Source organism: Castor canadensis, chromosome 1 (genome assembly GCF_047511655.1).
Source record: "Castor canadensis chromosome 1, mCasCan1.hap1v2, whole genome shotgun sequence".
In the NCBI taxonomy this organism is placed as follows: Eukaryota; Metazoa; Chordata; class Mammalia; order Rodentia; family Castoridae; genus Castor; species Castor canadensis.
The window spans coordinates 129,435,802-129,463,454 of record NC_133386.1 but is presented as its reverse complement, the minus strand read 5'-3'; the positions used below and the strand labels follow the sequence as shown (position 1 = coordinate 129,463,454).

Here is a 27,653-nt window from a genome sequence, read left to right as displayed (position 1 = left end):
GTGTAAGACCCTGAGTTCAAATCTCAGTACCACCAAAAAGAAAATGTCATTTCCAGAAATGGGTATAAAAGATCCATTTTGCTTTCAGTTGTAGCAGTCTCAAATAAATCAGCCCCATGACATCTTAGGAGTGCAGAAGCCCCATGACCTGGGAGAAGTGGAGGAACCAGCTTGGCCAGAGGACCAGGAGGTACAGGAGGCAAGCATGTGCCAAGAATGGACTTACAGGACTGACTACAAACTGTTCTTTAGGTTAGGGCCTAAGTCATATACATATATATCCCCACTCCAGCACTCGGTGGGGCACCTGGTTTCCACACCCTTCTGTGTGTCTCTCTGCTCAGCCTTTCTCTATCAATAAAGTTTCTTTCCTGCCTGTAACTCCAGGGCTCCAGCCTCTTATTCTTGAGAGTGTTCTGAGAGCAAGAACCCTTTAGTACATCTGTGGATTCCCTCATGACATCTCATGCCCCCCACAAAGGATCCCCATCTCCACTCAGAAAAGAGACCATATGGCTCCCTTGAATGACGGTTCTAGGGGTCTCCTGTCCAGGCTCCAATTCTTGACATCCAGACCGAGGAGCCCAAGGTAGTCCTGACAGTTGAGAAGCACAAAGTCATTTTCCTTTTGGATAGCAGAGCCCACTTCTCTGTCATCCCTTTCTCTCCAGGTCCCAGGTCTAACAACAAAGTCAGCATTTGGGGCATATTAAGCCAGTCCCTAGAACAATATTTTACCCAGCCTTTGGCATGCTCTTGGGGGAACTTCCACTTCTGCCACTCATTTCTACTAGTCCCCAAGACCCTTATCCGCTTGTTGGGAAAGGACCTCCTGTCCAAACTTAAAGTCCAAATACTACTCCCCCACCAGAGAGTATTTCTGAATGCCCCATTGAGGAACAAGTGGACCGTCAGTCTACATGGACAGCTCTACCATTGGGAGGGCAAGGACAGCCCTTTCTGTTTGGATTCACTTAAAATATCACCTCCACTGTGCCTGGAGTCCCCAGTCTTGGGGAAGGTAGAACAGACCAATGGATTACTCAAGCACTACCTAACCAAAGTGGCTCAGGAAACACATCTTCCCTGGCCCAAACTCCTGACCTTGGCCCTCCTCTGCCTCAGAAACACCGCAGCAAATTAGATAACATCATCCCTTTTGAGTCTCTTTATGGCTGTCTGTTTCTCACCAGTGACCTCATTCTGGATGGTGAAACAGCCAGACTTACCTCCCGTATCACCCAGCTAGCTAAGTTCAACAAATCCCAACTGAGTTACACCAAGGCATCTCTCTCATGCCCCCTCTTCTTCTCCTCCTCCCTTTCTCCTGGTGATTTGGTGCTTGTTAAAATTCCTCATGTACCCAGTGGTCCTTCAGAGCCCCTGTGGAAGAGGTCATACCCTTTGCTGCTTTCCACCCAAACAGGAGTCTGAGTGGCTGGATTGGAATCTTTATCCACACCTCCAGAGTCAAGTGCTGGGTTTCCCCTACTTACCTGGCCACTGTTAAACCTGCTCCTAAGGAGACTCACTACTCATGTGAGCCCATCTCAGATCTTAAATTTCTCTTGAAGAAAACTCCATCAGGAAAGTAATTTATGTCAGACCTCCTCCCCTACCTCTTCATTGCACTCTCTCTTACTCTAACCACAGTTCTAAACACAGTCCTATGGGTGACTTCTCCCCAATAGTAGACCTGCTTACATGTGGGGCTCTAATTTTTGGTTTCCTCTTTCTGTGCTCTGTCCCACCCATGATCTGCCTTATGTTATGAGATTTGTATGTCTTTTTCTCCCTGTTTTAATGGGACAGGTCCCTCACCACCACCCATGACCCCCACCATCAACTACCTGGTCAAAATTACTAATCTCACCAACTGCTGGGTTTGTCCCAAGGATCTCTGGGCACAAGATGGGAGTTGGGGTTTCCAGACTCCCATTTACATGCTCAATCGAATCATTAGGTTACAAGCAGTGGTAGAAATTATCACCAACCAGACTGCTTCTGCCTTAGAATTACTGGCCAGACAACAGACCCAAATGTGTGCTGCTATATGTCAAAACCGCCTGGCCTTAGACTATCTTCTAGTGAGGAAGGGAGTGTATGTGGCAAATTCAACCATTCAGACTATTGCCTTCAAATTGATGATAACAAACATTGCCACTAACATCAGAAAAATCACCCATGTCCCTGTACAAACTTGGGATGGGTGGAAACCTAACAACTGGTTTGGCAGCTGGTTCTCATGGCTTTTCCCTATCCTGGGTCCCATTGTGTCCTTGGGTTCCCTGTGACATCTCACACCTGTGACATGGTCTCTCTTACTAGAGTTGCAAGTTGGAAAGTCCCGTGTGGACAAGCACTGGAGGCAACCTCTCAGGTAACAAACAACAAAGTACTGAGACCCTCAGTCTGACAGCTTGTGAGAAACAGTCCTGCCAATAACCACTGAGTGCACTTGGCAGCAAGTCCTGCTTGAACTTTGACTGCGGCCTTGGGCAAACCCCTGGGCCAACACCCTGATTTCAACTTTGTGAGAAGCTCTGAAGCAAAGGAGCCACTAATCTGTGTCTGGATTCCTCAACCACAGAACCTGTGAGATAATAAATGTGGGTTGTTTAAAGTGTTAGGGTAATTTGTTTTATAGCAATAGGTAAGTAAAATAAATGGAAAGGGGAGCTATAAAAATTTTTTTTAAATGAAGCTTCCTAACTAAATAGAAATCTAAGGACAGAACCCAGTCACTTGTTTTTGTTAAATCTTGTCAGGTGATTCTAATGTATATCCAAAGTCCAGAACCACTGATCAGACTTCCTCTCACATTTTAAAGCATTTTGTTCAAATGTAGACAGAGGGCAGGGCCCAAAGTTTTGCATTTCTAACAAGCTCCCAGTGTAGACCAATGCAGGTGGTCTCTAAAAGCACACACAAATAAAGGTTTAGAGACTAGACAAAAGACAAGGTAGGCCTGAAGCAGGTGAATGGCTCTGGAAATGGGGAAAAGCAGGAGGATGCAAACCATGTAAAGGAATGATACTGAGGTCTTGAGTCATTTAGGCATGGAGGGCCACAGTGAGACAAGAGCAACAGTTGCCTGGAGGTTTAAAGTGCAGAAAACAAGGAGGAAGTGAGACAGGAAATAAAAGGGAAAAGTCTATGGGGAAAGAAAAATTATAGATGCTGGAAATAATCTGTTGGTTGGGTTCATCAGGACATAATTTGTGGGGCCCAGTACAAAATGAAAACTCAGGTACTGCATGCTCAAAAATTATTAAGAATTTTAAGCAGACACCAGTGACCCACACCTATAATCCTATCTCCTCTGGAGGCAGAGACCAGGAGGATCATGGTTTGAGTCCAGCCCAGGAAAATAGTTTGTGAGACCCTAGCTCAAAAATACTCAACACAAAAATGGGTCTGGCAGGATGACTCAAGTGGTACAGTGCCTGCCTTGCAAGCATGAGGCCCTGAGTTCAAGCCCCAGCACCAAAAAAAGAGGTAGCATCAGCAAAACATTAATCTAAACATGTGAAGCCCTGGAGCATGACAGGCACTACAGCCATGAAGTCAGCCCTGTAGTGGAAAATCAAGGTTACCCACTCTAAGAATCCACATTTGTGCCTCTGTCACCCACTCCCATCCCCTCTGTCCTGGGGAACATTCATGGTGTCTGGGACCCCACTCACTTGGTACTCCCTAATGCAGCTCTGGCCTTCTGACCTGCTGTGCCTCCCCAGTGGGGCTGGAAGCTACAGAAGGAAAGGGGTGGCTCCTTTGCAACTTCTACCAACAGGTCTCACAGAAGACCACACCTGCCTCCACTGAGTTAGTGCCCCACTAAGGCAGAGCTGTGCTGCTATGAGCAATGCCAGGCAGTTTTTCCCTCACTCCAAGCCACGCCCTGGATCTGAGGGTCTCTCCTGGACTGGCCACTTTTGTATAGACTCTCAACAGATTTCATGGCTTATAATGCTCCGATTATTCCTAAACAGTTATTTTTAGCAGAGTTCTTTATGGTCCAAATCAAAAAATAGCTAATCCATCCCTGCCCCACATTGACTCTGACATGTTTGGTCTCCTGAGGTTGTTGGTGAGTTTACAGTGCTAACCTAGACACTCTCAGGATCCAGGGCCTGACTGCTTTAAAAGGGGCTCAGGAATCTCTTTCCAGGACTTGAGTATAAGTAAGGAATTACAACCAACTTAATGAAAAATGTGTAGTGAAACTGATTTACTTGACAGACCCATGCTTCCAAGTACTTGTAATCATGTCCCAAACCCAAGAAACTGAGATGTCAAGATAGTGAAAGTAAGACAGTCTGACATTGATTTCACCTACTGCAAATTTTCCTGTATGGTTCCCAAGTTGTAGGTAAATGGTGTGATATTTGACATCTTGCTCTGTGATTTTGTTTCAAAGGAGGGAGAAAACCTATATTTATTGTGCTGTTCTGGGCTGGACACTGTGCTGGACATCTCACATACTATCTCATTTAACAGCAAGGAGAAGTGGAATGGCAGTGACGAGCACAGCCTCCTAAGACAAGCAGCTGGGTTCAAGTAAACTTCGGCCACTTAGGAACTCTAAGCCTCAATCTTCTCATCTTAAAATTGATATAATAGTAGTGTCTTCCTATTGGATTAAATGATTAAATAAGTTATTATACGTAAGACACTCTCGCTGGGTTCTGATAGCTCATGCCTTTAATCCTAGCTACTGAGGAGGCAGAGATCAGGAGGATCAAGGTTCAAAGCCAGCCTGGCAAATAGTTTGTGAGACCCTATCACAAAAAAAGGGCTGGTGGAGTGGCTCAATCGGCAAGAGGGCCTGCCTAACAAGTATAAGGCTCTGAGTTCAAACCCCAGTGCTGGCAAAAAAAAAAAAATAGGACGGTCTCCATAGTTAGCAATCTACTCTCATCTTCACAAGAACCTTGTAAAATAACACAGTACTACCCAACTCACAGACCAAGTAGCTCAAGTTTAGAGAGGTGAAGCAATTTTCTCAAGGTCACAAAGCTAATAGTGCCATAGCTGGCTATTGGTTCAGGAATACTTCAAATGCCCTATGTTAAAACTCCTTTAGGTTCCTGAAGTCTAACAAGGAACTAAGGCTTGTGTGCATCAATCACCACTCTGGTTATAAAGGCGAAAAACAGCCTGCATAGTACAGGCAGTTTGAACAATTAGCGTTCAAAGGAGGATACTACCTTACTCGTTTTTCCCTTTAATAGGCTTGGTCTCCATGTGGTCCCACGGTGACATTGGGAAGACGAAGCAACTCACCTTACAGACTCTTGATCACTATGTCGCAGCATAAAGCCCAGATCAAAGGAACCAACCTTAATAAAAGTTCTTATTGGTCTTCCGTATTGTAGCACTCAACACAATCCTCTCCCAGTTCACTCACCTGACTGTCACCATGATATACATCCCATAACTGAACAAGTATATCTTTCAGAAAGACAAAAGAAGCAAGAGTTTGCAAGCCTCTGAAAATGGTGATTAATTTTGCAAAATACCAAAATATATAGTCTCACAAATTCATAGGTACTTGTAGGAACAATGGAAAAACATTTAAAATCGTGACTGTTCTCAAAAATGAAAAATGCATGGAGGGAGCCAGGTGCCGGGGGCTCACACCTGTAATCCTAGATATTCAGGAGGTAGATATCAGAAGGATCACAGTCCGAAGCCAGCCCAGGCATATAGATCATGAGACCTTATCTCGAAAACATCCATCACAAAAAAGGCTGGCAGAGTGGCTCAAGGTGAAGGCCCTGAGTTCAAGCCTCAGTATCACAAAAAAAACCCCAACAAAACCATATATATATATGGAACAGTCACAAAGCTAAGTTGCTTTAGGCACACATCATTTTCTTCTGATTTTGAGAAAATAAACACAGATTGTTTTCTCCCTGAGTGGCTGACTTGTGAGAATAGCCAACGAGTACCCAAGGGCTAGCATGTATGTCAAAGACTGCAAGGGGCAGCTATATTTCATAACCCATGAATCTTGAGTTGCAGCCTTTTAAGGATGGCAAGCATCCTCAGAGTACTCAGTTTACAGATCTTAGTCCCAATCTACTTTTCTAGTTTCTCCTCCCCCCTTGTTGCCCTGTGCTTCAATCAAACTGATGCCATGCCTGGATCTTGTAGGCAATTCATATTTGTTGAATGAATGAGTGAAATGTGAACAGAATCATGTCTTAAACAGACTCATGCTGCCTCCCTCCCTCCCCTCTATGAAATCTACATTCAAAAAAGACACGATAAGCTTTATCTAATAGCCATTGCACCTGGCCATGATAAGCCTTCAGTCTGGAGCAGAGCCTTTCCACCCAGGGAATATGTCACACTGGAATCTCAGGGAGCTCTCTAAAACACTGATGCTTCAGTCCCACTCCCAGAAAATCTGATGCTTTCAAATGTAATAGCATCCAGACTGTGGTGTTTTTTCCTAATAGATAGCCAGAAGTGACGACTTCTGGTACAGCCCAAGCCCTTCAGGGGTCCAGAGAGTTGATGTCACTCCTCCATGGCCAAGGAGCTAGTTGGTGACAGTAATTTTTCTTCTCTTCTCTTCCTCTCTCTCTCTCTCTCTTTCCCTCCCTTTCTCTCTGTCACTCTGTCTTTCTCTTTTGAAGACAGGGTCTCATTGTGTAGCCCAGGCTGACCTGACACTTTCAATCCTCCTGCCTCGGCACCCATGCTCACCTTCAAGTGATTTTTTAATTTGAATCCAATCAATTTTTTTAAAGAAAATATAGGCTCTTAAGGTGTACCTCAATGGCAGAGTGCTTGCTTAGCATACACGAGGCTCTGAGTTTGAGACCCAGCACTGCAAAAAAGAAGAAAAGTTAAAAATTCAGAATGTCCCTGACTATAATAAGTGGTTTTCTTGACATTTCTCTATTTTCTTTATTCCATGTAAAAGACTTCAGAAATCACTTGCACTTTTGTTTATTCACCAAACATTTATCCAGTGTGTCCTTGTACCAGGCAATGTGCTAGCTTTAATGATGAATAACACATGGTCCCAAGGAATTCACAAACTAGTAGATACAGGCTATCCCAAATTTAGAAAGGCTTCTAGGCACCAGGCTCTTACTTCTGAGAGGGGGACAGAGTAAATTGCCTGTTTTGCTCACAGCCATTTACCTGGCACCTGGTCCTAATAGTCACTAATGACTATTTGTTAAATGAATGTATAAATAAGAAAGAATAAAGTCTGAGAAATGTAAGTGAGAGACAGAACTGGCAGAGTGACTCAGCGATGCAATAAACTTGTTAATTTTATTCTTCCTATCTCAGTGTAACTTTGTAGTGGTTGACCAACATCATTTTTATATCATAGAACTCTAACTTAAATTTGCTCAAGCAAAAACGATTATCTGCTAACAACTGGTAGACGTAGGGATCCAAATCCCAGTATGAAAACCATGTAATTCGGACTGTATCTCTCTCCTGGTTCCCAGCTCAGTTTGCCTCATCTTGGCTTCATTCTTTTTCCCTTTTTGTTTTTTTTTTTTTGTTTGTTTTTTGTTTTTTTTTGAAACAGGGTCTCACTATTAACCCAGGCTGGCCATAAACTCAGAATCCTCCTCCCTCAGCCTCCAGAGTGCTTCAATTGCTAGCATGTGCCATGCTAGTTCAGCTTCATTCTCAATTCAGACCCTCTCCACATGCTAGGCATGGCCTAACTAGTACCCCAGCTTTTAGAGGAGATTGGGCGTGTTCAGGGTGGTATAGACGTATCCCAGCTTTTAGCAATCCCAGTAGTGACTCATATCATCACTATTGGTGGCCTTATTTTCCCATCCCTAAGCCAAACACTTAGGCTGGTGAAGAGGGTACTTTTTAGCAGTTAGCCTGGGTGACACTCCTACTCTAGGGCAGTCAGCAGGGTGCTGCTGTTGTTGACCTCACCGGGGACTAACAAGGAGTGTCCATTAGGAACCAGAAGGATGCAGGAAAGTGTGTTGCAGTATCACGGTCTCATAGTTCTCTCCATCTTTCTACTTCACCATCCTTACTTAGCATGAAAAATTTGTCCTCACCCATGTAACTTTATGGAAGCAAGACAGGTGCCACAGATAGAAAGAGAAGGACTGTCTTCAAGGTAGGGGCACTCCCAGCCTTATCTGTCCTTTTTATCAGCAAAACCTTTTCCAGAAACACCCCAAGAAGATTTCACCTTAAATATCACTGGCCAGCACTGATTGGCACTGCTACACCCCTACAAACAAGGGAGGCTAGGAAATCTATCTACTTTTGACCAAATGGAGAAGAAACACCACACAATACTTGTGTCCTGTCCTTTCTCTCCCCACTTTATACATACATACTCTTGTTGACACCCCATAGCAGCCTGGGTCTTCACTGCCACAGTAGCATATATAGTGAACTGCAGTTGGTCAACACTCACCCCTCCAGCCTTGCTAGAATTTCTATAGAAGTGCCCACATCCATCTTCCTGCATTCCCCTTCTAGAATTATAGGTCCTCTTCTAGGATTATAGAGTGCTAGGACTATAGAAGCCCACCACCACCAAGCCCAGCTTCCCAAATGTCTTGTTATATTGCTAGTGCTTAGCACGGTCCCCAACTTTATTTCATCAATGTCCTATGAGTGAGTAGAGTGACCACATGTGCCAGGCCCTGTGCAAATAAGCAGCGTCCAGTGAGCATTTCCTGGGTAGGTGGAGGATAAATATTATCACTGTCCAGTGGTCCACCCAAAGCAGCCTGAGTCTTTCTGTCTCCCTCGCTCCTCTCATCCCAAGCTTCATTTCATTTTCCTAAAAGCCTTCCCTTTGACCACGGAGCCATCACTTTCAGTCCTCAGGTCACATCTAGTATTCCCTCCCTCCTGCCACCCTGGTATCGGATCTTGAATGGATACTGGTAAAGTGGGTGTAGACGTCAAGAGATTGCTAATTGTTTGCCAGTATTTATCTGAGTGTGTGCCTTCCCATTCCATTCGGTATTTACCACTCAGCCTTACACTCACAAGCCTCCTTCCCATTCTCATTCTCTCTCTCTCTCTCTCTCTCTCTCTCTCTCTCTCTCTCTTTCTCCTCTTCTGTCCTCTCTCTTCTCTCTCTCTTCTCTTCTCTCTCCTATCCAGTCCTCTCTTCCCCTCCCTCTCCTGTCTTCCCCCCCTACCCCCCCTCCGCCCCACGTCAGGAACTCGTGCAGCAAAAGTACCAGCAGCTCCTCTGCGCTCTGCGCCTGCCCTGGAGAACCTGCGGGAGGTGGAGCGGGAGCGGCGGCGGACGCGAGCCCTCACCGGGCGGCCCACGCCTGGCCCTCCGACCCGCGCGCTCATGAGGCCTGTGTGGTGCGGGAGCAGTAAGACCCGCGCCATCTCCCTGGGGCTCTTCGCGCTCTGCCTGGCCGCGGTCCGCTGTCTGCAGAGTAAGCGCGGGGGGCGTGGGGGCGGGGGAGGGGGGAGACCGGAGCGGGGCGGCGCGGGATCGCGGTGGGGACGGTCCCACTGCCCCGCACCTCTCCGCTCGCTCGCGGGGCTGGCTGGGTGCGGCCGGAGGCGCAGAGGAACCTGGGCCGTTTTGGGGCGCCCGGGGAACCCGGCCTGCAGTTATCAGAGCCGGAAGCCGGCCGGGGTGACAACTGATCCCCGCCGGGTGACAACCGATCCCCGCCGGGTGGCCGCCTCCTCTGCAACATTTCTTTCTTTTTCCTGGAATAACCAGACTGCCGCTCCCAAGGGCGCACGCACCCCGCCCGCTCCTATAGGGACCCCACCACATTTCCCGAGCGTTCCTCGGGCCTCCCGGCTTATTCAGACTAATCCACAACAGCCTAATCCTAAGGAGAAGTGATTGTAGGGGTTTGGAGATGAGCGCTGGGGCCTCAGTTCGTCGGGTTGGAGAAGGTGGACCTCTCCGCACCGAGCCCACCTCTCATGGGGGAGAGGGGGACAGACAAGCAGACAAGAGCGCCAGCCTCGGAGGGGCAAGCCTGCAGAGGCAGTAGGTGTCACATTCGGCGGCACTAGAGGCTCAGGACTCAGACTAGGGGAACGCGAGGAAACCTTCCAAAGGGAGCCACACCTACCAGCAGCCAGGGGAACTGGACAGAGGGAATGCAGGGTTTCCCAGACAAGATAGCACAAGAAAAACCCGGCTAACAGGCAAATGTTTGTAACTGCACAGCTTTAAGCTCCGTGGAGGCAAGCTGTCTTTCGGCTCAGAGTCCCTAGCACTTCCCCAGTGCTAGTCCAGAACTACCCGTTAAAAGATGATGAAGGAATGTGTACCTGCCTGAATGAGGCCTGTGAGTTAAACCAGCCCTAATGACTGTTGCCTCCTTGACATGGATCAAGAGCTTCAGTCCAGAGCTGAGGATGCAGTTCAGTGACAGCATTTATCTAGCATGCACAAGCCCTGGGTTCGATTCCCAGCCCTGAAAAAAAGGAGCTTCAATCCAGAAAGTCTGTGTTAAAGGTATACCGACAAATGCTCTGTCTTTAAAGCCTTTCCTCTATAAATTGTGCTGTTATAAACTAAATATTTGTGTTCCCCCAGAATTTACAGGTTGAACCTTTAACCTCTAGTGTGATGTTATTTGGAGGTGAGGCCTTTGAAGGTAATTAGACTTAGATGAATTCATGAAGTTGGAGCCCCTAAGATGGGATTGGTGTCCTTATAGGAAGAGGGAAAGAAAGGAGAGCTCTGGTCTCTCTCTCTACTCTACCCTGTGAAAACATAGCAAGCACAATGTAACAAGCCAAGAAGAGAACCCTCACTAAAAACAGCCTACTAGACCTTGATTTTGCACTCTCCAACCTTCAAAACTATGAGAAGGAAATGACTAGTTTAAGTCATCCAATGTATGGTATTTTTTTATAGTAGCCCAAGCTGACTAGACAGAAATTGGTACCCAGAAGTGAGCTACTGTAATGACTACCTACAATTGTGAAAGTGTTTTGGAACTGAGTGATGGGTAGAGGCTGGAGGACTTCTGAGGTACACAATGGAAGTATGGATGTTAAGGACTGTTCTGGTGAGGTCTCAGAGAAATGAGGAGTACGTTATTGGGCGGTGGAGAAAAGAGAAAAGAGAATTCTTATAAGATGGCAAAGAGTCAGGCTGAATTGTGTTTATGTTCTAGTGTTTTGTAGATGGAACAATTTGCAACTGATGCATTTGGATATTTAGCTGAGGAAATTTCTAAGCAAAGTGTTGAAGGAAAGGCTGACTGCTTATAGTAGAAAGGGGGGGGCGAAGATTTGAAGAATTAGTAAACAAAAAGGAAAAGATTTGGAAAACTCTCAGCCTGTCCATATTGCAAAAAATAAAAAAGTATGTTTGGAAAAGAACAGCAAGGTGTGGTAAATAGCCATATGATTTGGGGGGGGGGGCGCGGAGCGATAGTGGAGTTTGAACTCAGAGCATCATGTTTGCTAGGCAGGTGCTCTAGCACTTGAGCCACACCTCCATGCATTTTTGCTTTAGTTATTTTTTAAATAGGATCTCACGTTTATGCCCAATCTGGCCTGGACCACGATCCTTCTTTGTATGCTTCCTGCGAAGTTAGGATGACAGGCATGAGCCACCACACCCAGCCTGTAAACAGCCAGTTGATATGATTACTGTGGGTGTGACCTTAGGCAGCAATTGGTCTCCCCAGCAGCAACACTGCCAGTTTGAACTGAAGGGAAGGGGCACACAACAGAAGGAGGGAAGAATGTGAACATCTTAAATCCTACAGGACAGAACCATATTGCTATGCAGCTGTAAACATGTACTGTTCCTCCAGATAGAAGAGGAATAACCAAAAGTGGTTCAAAGATCATCAGGGCTGATTCCTCAGTTCAATGGCACTTGCCTTGCTACATTTTGGACTTGCTTGGAACCCATCACCCCTTTCCTCCTTCCAGTTTCTCCCTCTTGGATGAGAGTCTGTATCCTCTGCCTGTCCCACCATTGTATTTGGGAAGCACATAGCTGTAGTTTCACAAGTTCATAACTGAAGAGGTAATTGTCTCAGACTCTCACCCATATTTGACTTAGATGTTATTTAAATTAGACATTAGATTTAAGAGTTAATACTAAATTGAGTTAAAACTTCGGGGCCTATTGGTATGAAATGAATATATTTTTCATGAAAGAAGTATATGAATTTGGGGAGATCAGAGACAGAAGGTTGTGGACTAAATGTTTGTGTCCTCACAGAATTCATAGATCGAAACTCTACCTCTATTGTAGGACCTTTGGGAGGTGATTAGATGGGATACTGAGGGGGAACTTCCCTGATGGCACACTAGTGTCCTCATAAGAAAGAGAAAAAATATGCCCAGGTGTGGTGCACGCCTGTGACCCCGGCTACTCAGGAGGTGGAGGGAGGAAGATCTCAGTTCAAAGACAGTCCAGCCAAAGTTAGCTCAAGAGCTCAAATGGTAGAGCATGACATAGCAAGGAATGAGTTCAATCCCCAGTACTGGGGTGGAGGGAGAGACCAGAGTTTGTGAGGACACAGCAAGAAGATAACAGTTTCCAGGCCAGGAAGAGAACCCTCACCTCATTAAGATGCAAATCTGCCAGCACCTAGATCTTGGACTTTCTAGCCTCCAGAATTATGAGAAATAAATGCCCATTTTGTAAGCCACTGGATCTGGGTATATATTACAGCATTCCCAACTAAGAAAGGGTCTTAAAGGTTTGTACCCTCAGAAAGCTGGTAGTCCAGCATGGAGTGCCTTTCTAAAACCCTTGTTTATTTCTTTTCCCAACCCTCAACCTGGCATCAGGCCTGTGAGTACCCAATGCTCCCTATCATTTGAAAACAGATGATCCAAGTCTGGGACCTGGTTAACTTTTTCTTTTGCACCAACTCTAATTTTTAAGAAGCAATCCACTCCCCAGCACACACACACACACACACACACACACACACACACACACACACACGCATGCATGAGCATCCTTTAACACGGTGGGACCAGGGCTGAAGGAGGCAGCCCCACCAAGTTACTCAGGGCCCAGTCTCCAGGAGCAGCAGAGTTGGAATGGAGTCTGGCTCTGGACCTGGAGTGGGCAGACCCATGGTTGCCATAACTAGAATGGAGCTGTGGGCTCTGGGCTTAACTGAGCATACAGAGAAAGAGGAGGGTGAAATGGCATAGGAGCGAGACCCTTGGGAAACTCCTGGGTCCATCACTTCAGAATCAGGCCTCATTAGGTGCTGATACTGATTTCCCACACAGAACTCATTTACTAAGCAAGCACCTATGATGCTGCATGAGGCTTTGGGTTGGCCCCTGATGAAAGAGAGACAAATGAGGTTTGGTCTCACTCTGCATTGTTCTTTCAAATTTATAGAAAATGGTTTTGCATACACACAAACATACCCATTGGGTAAAAATGATTTTTCAATGTCCTTTAAAAAAATGCAGTCATCTGCTTAGCAAGCATGAAACCCTAAGTTCAAATCCCAACACTGCCAAAAAAGAAAAGATTCAATCATGCTGTACTTGTTATTCACTGGCTTAGTTCTTACACCAATTTTCTCCAGCTCCATCCATGTTAGTAAACAGAGGTCTTGTGCATCCCTTTCAAATGCTGTACATATGTCATCAGACAAATATGCTACTTTTCACCTAGCCAGGCCTCTCCTGATGGGATTTAAGCTTTCAGCTTTTAGCTTGCAATGAGGATAGAGACAGATACTCAGTGTAGAGTGCCATGGACAATACTAGTGATTGGCACGTTGTATGGAAGAGGCACCAGCTCCCTGGTTGAGAGGCACCCCCTTGCACACACACCTCCCTTTCACATGGTTAGTACTCAAAATCAGCCTTGGGGACTAAATGAAGCTATTGAAGGAGAAAGTCACCCAAATTTCTTTATTCCTGATCTCCAGAGTCTTCCAAGTATACTCTTTGCTGTTCTGGGAGGGGGACTGGGACCAGAGGACCACTGTTCTCCATTATCCCCACGACCTAAGGAAAGCTATATTCTTCATCCTCTGTCTGTTTTCCCCCTCTTTTAAAACATTTTAATATATCTGAAGTCAGAATGCTTGTTACAAATCAATAACTTCACTACAGTGGCTGTTGGCCTGGATTGAAGTTGAATCCTTGCAGAGGCAGTGTCACTGGAGGCATCCTACCTGGGGAGCCAAAAAGGCTTCAAAGAGGAGTGGAGGTTGAGTTTTGAAAGGCGAGGAAGTGTGTGAAGCAGGACAGTGTGAAGAAGAGAATTGCAACTGTACAGAAGGGACTCAAAAAATAGGTACACTATATTTCTGGGGCCCTGGCAGAGTGCTAAGCAGAAGAGGAAGTAAGTTTGGCTCTAGCAATACCACTGGGAACATAGCTGATGTGTAACTGACCACACTGACACAGTCACCCAAAGCCTGAGCATTCAGGACCCCACACCTTGGTTTTCCCTGGAAAATGGGATTAAGATGGCAAAGTATAGTCATGCAATGCTTAAGATGGCCATACATTCTGAAAAATGTGTCATTAGTCAATTTTGTTGTTGTATGAACATCACTGAGTATGCTTACACAAACTGAAATGGCTGTGATATCACCAAGGGATATAATCCTATGGGACCACCGCACATATGCAGGCTGTAGTTATGTGATGTATGTTTGCTTAGCCAGCTAAAATGGAGTCAGAGAGAAAGAGGATTGGAGGTTGAGTTTGAAAATGACACTTCCTATAACTTATTCTGCTAGACCTGGTAGGTAAGTCTTGTGAGCAAAGGGGAAATGACAAACTAGATCATAAAGGGAGCACAGGACATTCCTTGTCCACATGTCCAGCCAGTTAAGAAGGCATGCTGGTCTTTCTCCCTGCTGAGGCACACCCTCAGGGGCAGCTCAGGCCTGCACCATGCTGACCCCAAAGGAGGCCTGCTGCAGAGACTCCCCAGCTGACAGAAGGAAAGGGCTTAGGGGACTGGTCCCAGTCCCAGTGCTATCTGCAAGCCCTGTATGTGACATCACCCTCTTCTGAGTACATAGTGCAAGGAGAGTGAGAGAGCTTAATGGTTCTTAACCAAGGCAACACATTAGAACACGGAGAGCTTGTAAGAATGACAGGTGCCACCCTACCCCAGACCAGTTAAGTCAGCATCTCTGCGGACAGGACCTGGGCTCTGGGTTGTTTTCCTTTTAGGAATGATTCTAATGTGTGAGTGATTCTAATGTGTGGCCTAGAAGATTTTTCAGTTCCCTCCATTAGTCTGGTGCTAGGGGAATAGCTTGTCAAGAAGTACACACATGGCTTCCTACCTTCTGTTCTCAGAACACCCACCATCATGTCATAGTCTCGCTTATGACTTATTTGTGGTTTTATCCGGACAAACCTATAAAGACTTTTCCACCAAGCTTAGGGGAGGACAGAAGGCTGCTTTGCTTTGAAGTTTCATTTGTCTCAATAGTTCTAAGCATTTACTGTGCACTGGACAGGGTTGGGGGGGGCGCTGCACGGGACTCTTTTCTTTCAGACTGGCTGCGGGGCAGCAGGGGAGCATGTTGACCCTGGCCTGGAGGAGGCTTATGTGGGATTTCAAGCAATTGCAAGAAGACCCACCTGTGGGGGTCAGTGGCGCACCATCTGAAAACAACATCATGCAGTGGAATGCAGTTATATTTGGACCAGAAGGGACACCCTTTGAAGATGGTACTTTTAAATTAGTAATAGAATTTTCTGAAGAATATCCAAATAAACCGCCAACTGTTAGGTTTTTATCCAAAATGTTTCATCCAAATGTGTATGCTGATGGTAGCATATATTTAGATATCCTTCAGGATCGATGGAGTCCAACATATGGTGTGCCCTCTATCTTAACATCAATTCAGTCCCTGTTGGACGAACCAAATCCAAACAGTCCAGCCAATAGCCAGGCAACACAGCTTTATCAGGAAAACAAACGAGAATATGAGAAAAGAGTTTTGGCCATTGTTGAACAAAACTGGAATGATTCATAATAGACAAGTGGTCTGTTCATCTTTTCATCATTGTTGTGTATAATTTACCTCCTAGTAGAAAGGCTAACAAATTTTAAGTGCCACAGGTTTTAAGGATTGTGCAGAAAAAAGTCCTTCAGTTTAGAACCTACAAAACCTTGTGTATCTCGATTAATGTACTTTTTATTGCATGGTGTGTGAACTAAGTTATTGCTGCATAAATTTGTAATATATCCTGTTTGTATTTTTTTCCAAGTGTACAATGTTGGTGTGGAGTTTTCATGACAGAATATACACATTTTGTAAATCTGTACTTTTTTCAAATATTGAATGCCTTATTTTTGAATTCTTTAGATTTTTAAATTGGAGAAAAGCACTTAAAGTTTTTTATAAATGAATACTACATGTAAAGCTGTTAAAATACATAACTTCAGTGCAAGAGACTTTGTCCCTTACTTCCTTGTCTGTGTAGGAGGGTAATAAGTCTCTGGCTCTCCATCAATTGACAGTTTCATTTTCAATTTCAAAAGAACATATTTCTATTTTATCAAGAAAGTCTTCAAATTTGATTCTAAACACCAATTCTGATCTTTTAACTTCATTTTGAATGTACCTGTATTAGTTCCAGTTGAGTAATTGTAGACTTTGATTCTGTCCAACTCTGTATTTAGGCCACTTGTTACAGCTTATTCATGCATTACTCACTCTTAAACTGTACCTTTGCAGTTTAACAATTGGCACATCTACCATGAGCAGAGAACTGACATAATTTGATTCTGCTGCTGGTAGCACTTTAAAAGGCTTTTGATTAGTGATTAAAGTAAAACCATAAACATTTATCAGAAATTTGTGCCCCAGTGTTAGCAATGAATTGGTTGCATTGGTTTAAGCTAGGCAGATATTGGAAGGAATCTTGGTGTAATTTAAGTATTTGAGGACCACTTTTTAATGCATTTTCATATCACACCAGGGCCTGCTGAATTGCTTTCTCTTGTGGAGATTTTTTTATCTCCTAAGTTGTATAAAAGTTGTACCGCATCTGAGTTAAAACACAGTATTGTAGAAAGCTAATACAAAGCTATCCTATACCTTCAAATAGTATAGAAAATGGAAAATATACAAGTAAATTCTGTTGAAAAAAAAAAAGAATTGTTAGGAGACCTTGCCACCTCATTTCTTCATGTGTCTTCCTATTCAATACATATTTCCTACAGACCTGTCTACGTGAGACCCCTTTCTGATTTCCCAGACTGGCTAGTGGACCAGGCCTGACCCTGTGGCCTGCAGCCTAGTTTTGCAGAGGGCACACCAAGCCAGCTCCTCACTTCCCAGGGTTGTACAGAGCTAGACAGTCACCATCATCACATCTGGTTTCCGTGGTATCTGATTAGAAGTATGACAGTGACTTTACTATAGTCATGATCTTTCAGAAAAGAGTCGTTTTCCAACAAGGATGGCCTGGCCCTTATTCATACCTGGAAAAGTTATGACAGAAATATTCCAGAAGGAATTTTACAGATTGGAAATTCAAGTTGCCCAATCTCTTGCCACACTTCCAGAAGAGAATCACAGGTCTGTAATTGCTGTCTTAGTCTTTTCAGGCTGCCATAATAAAATAAACAACATAAATTGCCAGTTGCAGAGAGGAGCATATCTATAATCCCAGCTATGTGGGAGGCTGAGTCCAGATTATCACTTGAACCCAAGAGTTTGAAAACATCTGTGTAACATAGGAACAAATAAACAAAAAGCAAAACCCAGGGATTTATTGCTAATAATTCTGTGACTGGGAAGTCCAAGTCAAGGTGCCAGCAGACTCAGGATCTGCGGAGGAGCTGTTCAATAGAGATTGCATCTTTTGTGTTCTTATAAGACTTTGCTAGAATGCCTGTTACAAGGGTGCTAGTGGAGCCTTCATGACTTAATCACTTCCCAGCTGCCTACCTTTTTTTTTTTTTTTTTTTTTGCAGGACTGAAGTTTGAAGTCAGAGCCTCACACTTACTTGCTAGGTAGGTGCTCTACCACTTGAGCCACCCTGCCAACTTTTTTGGTGTTGGGTATTTTCAAGATAGGGTCTCAAGAACTATTTTCCCAGATTGGCTTTGAGCCATGATCCTTCTCATCTCTGCCTCTCAGAGTAGCTAGGGTCACAGGTATGAGCCATCAGTGTCCCCACCTCTTAAAACTGTCACATTGGGCATTAGGTTGCTACATGTGAATTTGGTGGGGTACACCAACATTTACATGACAGCAAATAATTACTCCAGTTCACACCTACTGTGGTTCAGACTGAAGAACCAGCCTCTTCCACCCAACACGCCAGTTCCCAGTGTCACATGTACTGCCTCAAGATTCTTTTCACGCATCCCTGAGGATGGGAGCTCACTGTCTCAGAATACAGCTCTGTGAATCTTCAAAGAATTCACTCTAATAATAGCTACTATTTATTGAGTGATTACCCAGTGTTAGAAATTGTGGTGTTGCCTGTTTAAACTTCATTCTGCTGCAGAAGGTGGACCTATACTGTTACAGTGTCCTTATTGCAGAGGCACTGTAACTGAAGCTGAAAGAAATTACTTATCCCAGCTTACACAGTTGGCACTGGCAGAACTTAATTTTGACCACAGTCTGCCTGACTCCAGAATCCATTAATACGCACACTGCCTCAAGTCTGCTGCTTTCGATCTTTACCTACTGGCCCTCTTTCTGGCAAGGATTGGGTATCCCAAGTCTTCCCTTCTCCAGGAGTTGTTCTGCACCACAGGAGGTCTGACAGAAGTGGTGTTAACAGTGTTGGAGGAGAGGAGGAGTCAGAGCTGCTGGGATTTGGAGAGCATGTTGGGTACTCCATGGTGTTGTAGAATCATTACTGCATAAATTCTGAAAGTGTGGTCCAGGAACCAGTGTCAGCATCGCCTAGGGACTTGTTAGAAATTCAGCTTTCAGGCCTCACATCAGACCTACTGAACGAGAAGGTGGCCGGGACCAAAAGATGGGGATGGGACCCAGCAATCTGTGTTTTAACAAGCCCCTGGAGTATTCTGATGCGGCTACACACTGAGAACCACTGCATTGCAGAACTGGAGAGGATGGAGGAGCAAATGGAATTACTTAGCCTGTCTACCCAAAGCATCACTAGAAATAGTACTAGGCACTGGGTTGGGGATGTAGTTCAGTGGTAGAGTGCTTGACTAGGATGTGTGGGGCCCTAGGATGCGTGGAACCCTGGGTTTGATTCCCAGCACTGCCCCTCCCCTGAAATAGGGCCAGACAGAAACAGTTCCCCCAAATGTATCCCTAAAAGGGCTATCACAAGTGTCTCAAACACTCCTCTTCCACACATCCCTTTGGCTCTAAGCTTTGTAAAAGTGCACCATGAAGGAGTTACAAATAGGCTTTAGCTACAAACGCCTTTTGTGCAGATTAGCTCAGGGCAATTGATCTTGGCTGCACGCTGGGTTCGCATGGTGAGCTTTAAAAGTCACAAAGTCACAAAGCCCTGATGCCATGCCCTCGAGATTCTAAGTTCATTAGTGCAAGGTAGTGTTCTAAAACCTTCCCCAGATGGTTTAGTGACTCAGAACTGGGTAGGTGGAAAACTAACTAACTACCCGAGGACCATTACTCCTAGAAACAAACGCCACAGGATTACCACAATGAGGTAGCTCCAACATCAGATTTCCCGCCTGACTGTTCTGAAGGAAGCCTGAGATCAAGGTGTTGGCAGGCAGGGCAGCTTCCTTCTGAGGACTGAAGAAGACTCTGCTCTCTCCTAGCTTTTGCTGGATGCTAGCAACCTTTTGTGTTCCTTGGCTTGTAGATGCGTCACCTTATCTCTGTGTTCATCTTCACATGCTGTTCTCTCTGTGTACATGTGTGACTCTGGTCCAAATTTCCCATTTTTGAAGAACATTTTAACTTGATTACCCCTGTAAAGACCCTATCTCTAAATAAGATCACATCCTGAATATATCTACAATGCTAACATATCATTTTTTTGGAGGGGGGAGGGGGCATAATTTCAACCAAAACAAGGAGCCAAAAAAAAAAATTGGTGGGGATCTTGGGTGGAGAGCGGTCTGGGTGGATCCATACCCTACTTTGATTTGCTCCCTCACTATGTAGCCTGTGACTCCTACCCCGGTCTTACCAAGCCTGTGACATTGCCACTGTACAACTTCCTCAAACTAAAACTCTGAAATGTCGTGTTAGCCCACCTTAGGGAACTCTCACTGCCTGTCAGACACTGACTCAACAACCATGCAAAGTACGGGTTACAATATACCCACTTTTCAGAGGAAGAAACAGAGTCAGAGAAGCTAAGTGATTCATAAGGAATAGGAGACAACCAACGGAACGTGTGTTTAGAGTAAATAAAAGAATTTTATCTATCAAGGACAGAAGAGCCAGGTTTCTCCCCAGGATTGGATTGAGATTGCTTGGAATTGTTATCAACTGGAATCAGGGCTTTCTCTGGGTTAAAAAGCAAAGGAAGGAGCCCCCATGCTCAGGAATTGTTATTAGCTGTCAAGCTCTCTTATGCACATGGCTCTTTTGGTGTTTGTTTTTGATTGAACCTTTGACAGCCAAGCCACAAAAATCCCTAATTACAAATGAGATAATATCAGCTTAGATTGTTGAGGGGATTTGTGAAAAGTTGCTCAGCTAGAATACATGCAGCCAAAATAAAACCAGGTAGTCTGGAAAAACCCAGGGTACAAGAACCAAGTGGCAAAGGTAGAAGGTGCCCAGTGATAAAGACAGAGGCAGACAAATCCAGGATAACGAGAATGCAATTTATTGAGACATATAGATGTAAGTGTGTGGCAGCAAAACAGGAAGATCCCTGTACTGGGAGACAGGAGGAAGGGGTTTATATGCTAAGCTAGACAAAGGTGGCCCAAGACCCATGGGGATGTACATGGTCTTCCTCAAAACAAAAGAAACAAAAAAGCAACCTATGAATGTATCATCATTAGTTAAACAGTCTGGGTGTCATTGGCCAGTGTGAAGCACTTGGCTAGCTAGCTTAACAACTGTGTTTATGCTGTGAGTTTCCAATGCATGTCGGGACTCTTGCTGAGCAAGATGGTTATAGCCAAGCTGAATCCCTATGATGAAGGTCTTCTGGCTCCACTCTGCGTGCTCTCCTGGCTTCCCCAGCCGGCATCTTGCCATCCTCTGCCACACCCACTCCACTCCTGCCCCCAACCCTTTTTGCCCTAAACCAGTATGCCTTTGGCATAGGAGGAGAGGAGAGCTGACCTCTTATGCAGCCTGCCGAGAAGTGGTTTACTTGTTTTCTTTGGGTTTTGGTGGTTTTTTCCTTTTTCTTTTGGAGGTATTGGGGTTTGAACTCAGGAGACAAGTGCTCCACCACTTGACCCATGCCCCCAGATCAACTTTTTTTTTTTGTGGTACTGGGACTTGAACTCAGGGCCTACATCTTGAGCCACTCCACCATCCCTTTTTTGTGTGTGATAGATTTTTCTGAGATAGGGTCTTGAGAACTATTTGCCTGGGCTGGTTTTGAACTTCAATCCTCCTGGTCTCTGCCTCCTGAGTAGCTAGGATCGCACACATGAGCCACCAGCGCCTGGCTATCCCCAGATCTTTTTGCTTTAGTTATTTTTCACATAGGGTCTTAGGTTAAGGCCTGGGCTGGCCTGGACCAAGATCTTATTTAGGGTTCCCACAGATGCTGTCGCCATGCCTAGCTTCTTATCGGTTGGAATGGGATATTGCAGACTTTTTGCCTGGGCTGGCCTCCAAAGGCAATCCTCCTAGTTTCTACCTCCTGAGTAGCTAGGGTCACAGACATGAGCTACTGCATCCAGGTGTTTTCTTTGCTTTAAAAATTGCTTTTTTCTTTCTTCTTCTTTTTTTTTTTTAATGGTACTGGTTTAGTACAGGGCCTAACTTTGAGCCACTCCACCAGCCCTTTTTTGCAATGAATTTTTTTTTTTTTTGAGATAGGTTCTCTCAAACTATTTGCCCAGGCTGGCTTCAAACTTACATCCTCCTGATCTCTGCTTCCCGCGTAGGTAAGGTTACAGGCATTTGCCAGCAGTGCCTGGCTAAAAATTCCTTTTTGGTGGTGGGGGCGTTTAAGACCACTTCCTAGGCTCACTATGTGCTAGGATTACAAGCGTGAGACACCAGCACCCAGACTTTGAGATTCTTTGTACATATGGCTTCCATCTTCCAGAAAGTAAGATACCGTGTGGGGCTGTGTGAATGAGTGCACATGCGGGTCCCTTGCATGCGTGTCTGTGTTACAGGACTGTTTAAGGAAGAGGATATGTATACTTCAGACAGGGAAAGGAGGCAAATTGGGTTCCAAGGATCAAACCAGAACCAGCGATGGGGTCCTAACCTCTGATCTGTGCTCAGCTTGACATAGTCCTGGGTTTAGCACCCCACACCCCGTGTCCAAATGCATAACACTCTAAGGGAGGAAGTCATTGCCATCCATAGCCAGGCATTCTGTGGCATTCTAGGGCTGCAATGGGAAACCAAACAGGATGCCTTCATGGAAATACAGTCTAAGGGGAGAGTGATGCTGAATCATCACAAAAGTGTACACGTACAAACTGGGATAGGTACTACACAGGAAAGATGCCGGATTACATGTGAGGAGAGAGTTGGGCCAGCCTGGGGTTGAGCCATGCTTTCCAGAAGTGGTAATGAGGAGGTCTGAAGGATGAATAAATGTAACTGGCAAACACAAGATGAGACAGGCAGAGGGAGCAGCGTGTGCACAGACCCTGTGCTGGGGACAGGATGATAAATCAAGAGGCTGCAATGCAGTCCACTGGGAGCCCAGAGTTGACTAAGTCACACTAAGGTCTGAGTAGCCAGCAGGGTCCAGACCACACCTGCCCTGTTAGCTACTGATAGAGTCTTTGACTTTATTGCTGGACAATGGGAATCCAACAAGGGTTTTAAGTAGGAGACATGATGCAACTTATGTTTTGAAAACATCACCCAGGACATTTCCTGGACTATAGGCTAGAGGAAGCTAAGCAGCCATAGTGAGACTAATGGGAAGAACATTACGATCATCCACGACTAGAGTGATGGGGAAAGAAAGAGGGCACACAAGTCAGATTCAACTTACACTTATGGGTAAACTCCGCAAGACCCTGTGACAGTTGTAGAGTGAAGAAGAAGGAGGTATTGTGATGGGGTCTTGTGGAACTGTTTGGCTGGGAGTACCTTTCTTCAAGGTCAGAGAATACCAGATTTAGGAGAGATGGGTAAAGTGTACATTTATTGCTTTGGTTTTAGATCAATTAAATTCTGTTGAATTTTGCTTATGTTTTAATGTAGTATTTGCACGCAGTCCAAAATTCAAAATATTTATACTTAAAAGTCTTGTCCTCCAACCATGTAGGTATTCCTCTTACTTCCTGGAGCCAAGGGGCATTACCAGTTTCTTCTGTATCCTTCCTGAGGTGGTCTAGGCCTTTTGATACAATTGTGCATGTGTTCATCCTTGAAGATGCTGATCTTGAGGTGCCTGTCAACTGTTAAGAGTAGATGCAACACTTGCAAAGTACTTTGTCAAGTATGAATAACATTTTCAAGTGAGAAAAATATAAGGGCTCAGACTTAGTGTGCATTTTATTTGTTTTTAGGATTACAGTTTTTTATTTGTTAAGTAACTCACAAACTTTCTAAAATATTCCAGCTGTTGGAAAGGGAAGAGAGTGGTAGTCAGGTATAGTGATGCATATCTACAATCCCAGCACTCTGGAGGCTGAGACAGAAAGACCACAAATTCAAGGCCAGCTGGGGCTGTGTAGAGAAACCCAGTCTCAAAGGATAAGGTGATGGGTGGCTCAAGTGGTAGAGCACTTGCATAGCAATCTTGAGGTTCTGAGTTCAAACCCCAGTCCCACCAATCAGTCAATAAATCAATAAATGGTAGAGAGGGAAATGCAAAGCTTCATTCCATTCAGACATCCAGCACCCAGTTTCATCACAAAGACGGTTGCATCTTCTAGAGGTATCCGATGTATTCATATGGAGAAATGTGTCTGAGTGTTTACGTGTGAGTGTGTGTTTATACACATAATTACTTTATTCAAGTGGATGTATTCCCTACATTGCCCTGGGCTGTTAAAATTTTTTGAGATCATCTAATATGAACACACATAGATCTGCTTCACATTTTTAGTATCTTTATAGTATTCCAATGTGTGAATATTAATGTTATTTAGCCCGTCCCTTAGCAGGGAACACAGGAATTATCTCCATCTTTTGTTACTGCACTTTCCTCTGCCGTGCTTCATAAAAACACTTACACGTGTGTCTCTGCATCTGTGTGCCCACGTTGCCTGGAGTATAAATTTCTAAAAGTGGAGTTTCTGGGTTAAAAGTCATATTCAATTTAAATATTTTCATAGATTTTTTTTTGTATTGCCCTCCAGGCAGGTTACACCCATTTACAATCATCACAGTCGTGTTTGAGTATAACTTCTGCTACACAATGTTATCAGACTTCTTCATCTTTACCAGTCTGATAACGACCAAATCATTCAACTCCCGCACCCTTTGTTTCTTGGACTATGATACTAGTCTGGTGCCTAACAGGTGTTACTGATAGGAAATGGTGACTCTTGCTCTTTTGGAGTGATTTTTCTGGTTAGGGTAAAAATTCGGAAACCTGATGGAAAGGAACAGCTTGGCGGCCTCCACTTAAACCTGCCTTTGGCTACGTTGTTTGGATTTGGCCAACATTTGGGTAACTTCTCAGGTCATAGGATCATGGAGAGGCCTCTCCAGGATGGGCTGAACTTTGGTTTCTGAGTAATCAGGCACTGAGAGGGAAAATTCACCTCCTGAACGAACAGGAGGGCTAGGCACCCTTATAAATTGTGCACATGTCAGTCATCAACACTGTTCTTGGCAGCTAAAGGGAAATACCATTTTTTGAGGCTGCTGTGCTGGCCTCCCCAAATTCCGGGCTCACCTGATTCAAAAATGCCAGAAACTGGCCAGGGATGTGAGTGTTACAGTTGCGGCTTAAAACATGGTGTGGGTTTCTTTTGCAGTACCTGAATTTGAACTCAGGGCCTACAACTTGAGCCACTCCACCACCAGCCCTTTTTGGTGATGGATTTTATTCAAGATAGGGTCTTGAGAACTATTTTCCCAGGCTGGCTTCAAACCACGATTCTCCTGATCTCTGCCTCTGAGTAGCTGGGATTACAGGTGAGAGCCACTGGTACCTGGCCCTCCTAGATGTTTGACTCAGCAGACTTAGTGCTGGGAAAGGGGTGCTACCAGCACCTCCCTCAGCCAGATCCAGTGCCCCTCATGTCAACACAGATCCCTTCTTCCTGACCTCTAAATTAGCAACAGTCTCAGGCAGAGCATGCATTCCATCCTTTGTTCATTTACAGAGTATATTTGAACACTGACAAAGTGCTGGACCGTATGCTGGGCCCTTGGAGTGCTGAGATGCATAGGACAAGTCCTTCTAGCAAAAATCCCAGGGTCTAAGCCAGCCTATCCTATACATATGCATTTCCTTCTGGCCGTCTCCAGGAGGCAGTCTGCACTTCTTTTCTCACAGAGTCTCAAACTTCGGGTCCCTGAGGGCCTCCCTGTTCTCTCAGCTAGAATTGGTCTTCCTCCCTTTCCCATGCTTTTAAAACCTTATTATTATGTTCTTCCCCTTCTCTGACTCCTGCAAACTTCCTGGCTCATTAGAGTAGAAAATACCCAGGTTTGAACCTCTCTCAGTCACTGACTGTGACATTGGTAAATGACTAACCTCAGGGAACTTCAGTTTGCCCTGTAAAATGGAGGTAACAATATACTCTTCTCCAGGCTAGCAAAGCAAGCCAGTCCTGCTGCTGAGGAAGCCTGGGAAGGTGCTTCTATTCCAGCAATTGTTATTTCACTCAGCTAGTACTTTAGCACTTTCCATAGCTCTCAGATTAGTTCCCAGAGAACTTCACCAGCTCCAGGGACTCAGGTTTTCAGGACGCCCTTCCGTTCAAGGGCTCTGCTTAAGTCATCACTTCCTTCCATGGTTTGTTCTTTAAGGAAGTAACCCCATCTGTCCTGAAGATGGCTAGAAGTTTAGTTCCTCTCTGCTTTTCACATAGAATTCAAGTGAAGATGTGATGGTAAACTTTTAAACTTTCCTTTAAACTGCTGGTCAGATTGCTTTGTCTAAGAAGAAATCTTAAAAATATTTCAAATAATAAATTGTATTTTTATTATCCATTCATGTACTTACTAGTACCTATTTACACAAATACTAATGAGGTCATTAGTCTGAGACAGGGTTTCACCAGGTTGCTCAAACTGACCTTGAGCTCCTGCCTCTGCCTCTTCGGTACTGAGACTACAGGCGTGCACTCTACCATGACTCGCTTGTTTTATATATATATTTTTAACTTAGTGACAACATAGACATTGTTCCTTGTCCATACAAAGCTCTTTTTCTTTTTTTTCTGTGTGTGTGTGTGTGTGTGTGTGTGTGTATACACTGAGGAGTGAAACTAGGGCTTTGCACATGCTAACTGTGTGCTCTGCCCCTGAGCTATATATCTCCGTCACAAAACTCACTCATAATACTGGCTTCCTGTCATATACTTTACAAGTAGAATATGATGCATTGAACCAACTCCCTTAAGTAGTATATGTGAGCCAGGCCTAGCTAAGTTTCTCTAGACTTGTTCTGGGGTATAGCAGTATCTCAGTAATTCAGCTTTTTAAGCAGTTGACAAGCACTTGGCCTTAAAATACTCAGAACTATTAATTTTCTATCCTTGTTATATATATTTTATTCCTAATCATAGATTAGGAATTAGGTAGATTGAAGGAGGAGGAACTCTTTATACCTAAAACCTAGTTAAATGTCTAGTTAGTTTGTCCAATGAAGAGGAAATTTTTCTCAACAAATTCAGATTTAAATTCTATATCAAGTATCTTTTCTGACCGTAATGGTATGAAACTTGAAATCAATATAACAGGGAAATTTAGAAATTCTCAAATATATGGAAATTAAACAACATATTCCTGAATAGCCAGTGCGTGAAAGAAGAAATCAAAACGGGAAACTAAAAAAATCTTTTGAAACAAACACAAATGGAGACTCAACATACTAAAATTTATTGGGTGCAGCAAAAGCAGTTCTGAGAGGGAAAGTTAGCTATAGTGTCTACATTAAGAAAAAAAAGAAAGCTGTCAAATAAGCAACCTAACAACACCTCTAGGAACTAGAAAAAGAGAAACTAAGCACAAAGTTAGCAGAAGGAAGGAAATAATAAGGATTAGATCAGAAATAAATAAATTAGAAATAAGAAAAACGATAGAAAAGATAAACAAAACTAAGATTTGGCTTTTTGAGAAGATAAAATTTACAAACTCATAGTATATTCAAAGAAAGAACAGACTTTAATAAAATTTTAATGAAAAAGGAGACATTAAAACTGATAACACAGGGATATAAAAGATCATAATAAACTGCTCTGGACAATCATGTCGTGGACTTTGGAGCCACAGGTTGGCAAAAGAATTTGCCAAGACAAGACATGGGAGAAGCAAAGTTTTGTTCGTATATGGTTAAGGGAAGCAGTGGACAGCCTAGCAGAAAGGGAAATGTTGCTGCTACTTGGTTTGGGGCAGGTGTTTATGGAATAATTTTGGATTTTCCTGATTGGCTGTCTTTTTTTGTGGCACTGCTG

General features: G+C 44.3%; 1 protein-coding gene and 1 pseudogene across 1 annotated transcript in view; both read left to right on the top strand.

Annotated features, from left to right (window-relative positions):
- Window positions 1–9,132: 9,132 nt before the first annotated feature.
- Window positions 9,133–27,653, top strand: part of LOC109677648 (V-set and transmembrane domain-containing protein 5) — a 28,365-nt gene continuing 9,844 nt past the window's right edge. The window contains exon 1 of the mRNA XM_020153519.2: window positions 9,133–9,419. Within this exon, the coding sequence (XP_020009108.1) occupies window positions 9,329–9,419 (91 nt within the window). The 5' untranslated portion in view covers window positions 9,133–9,328. The remainder of the gene's footprint in view (window positions 9,420–27,653) is intronic.
- Window positions 15,484–16,257, top strand: LOC141425613 (ubiquitin-conjugating enzyme E2 B pseudogene; annotated as a pseudogene).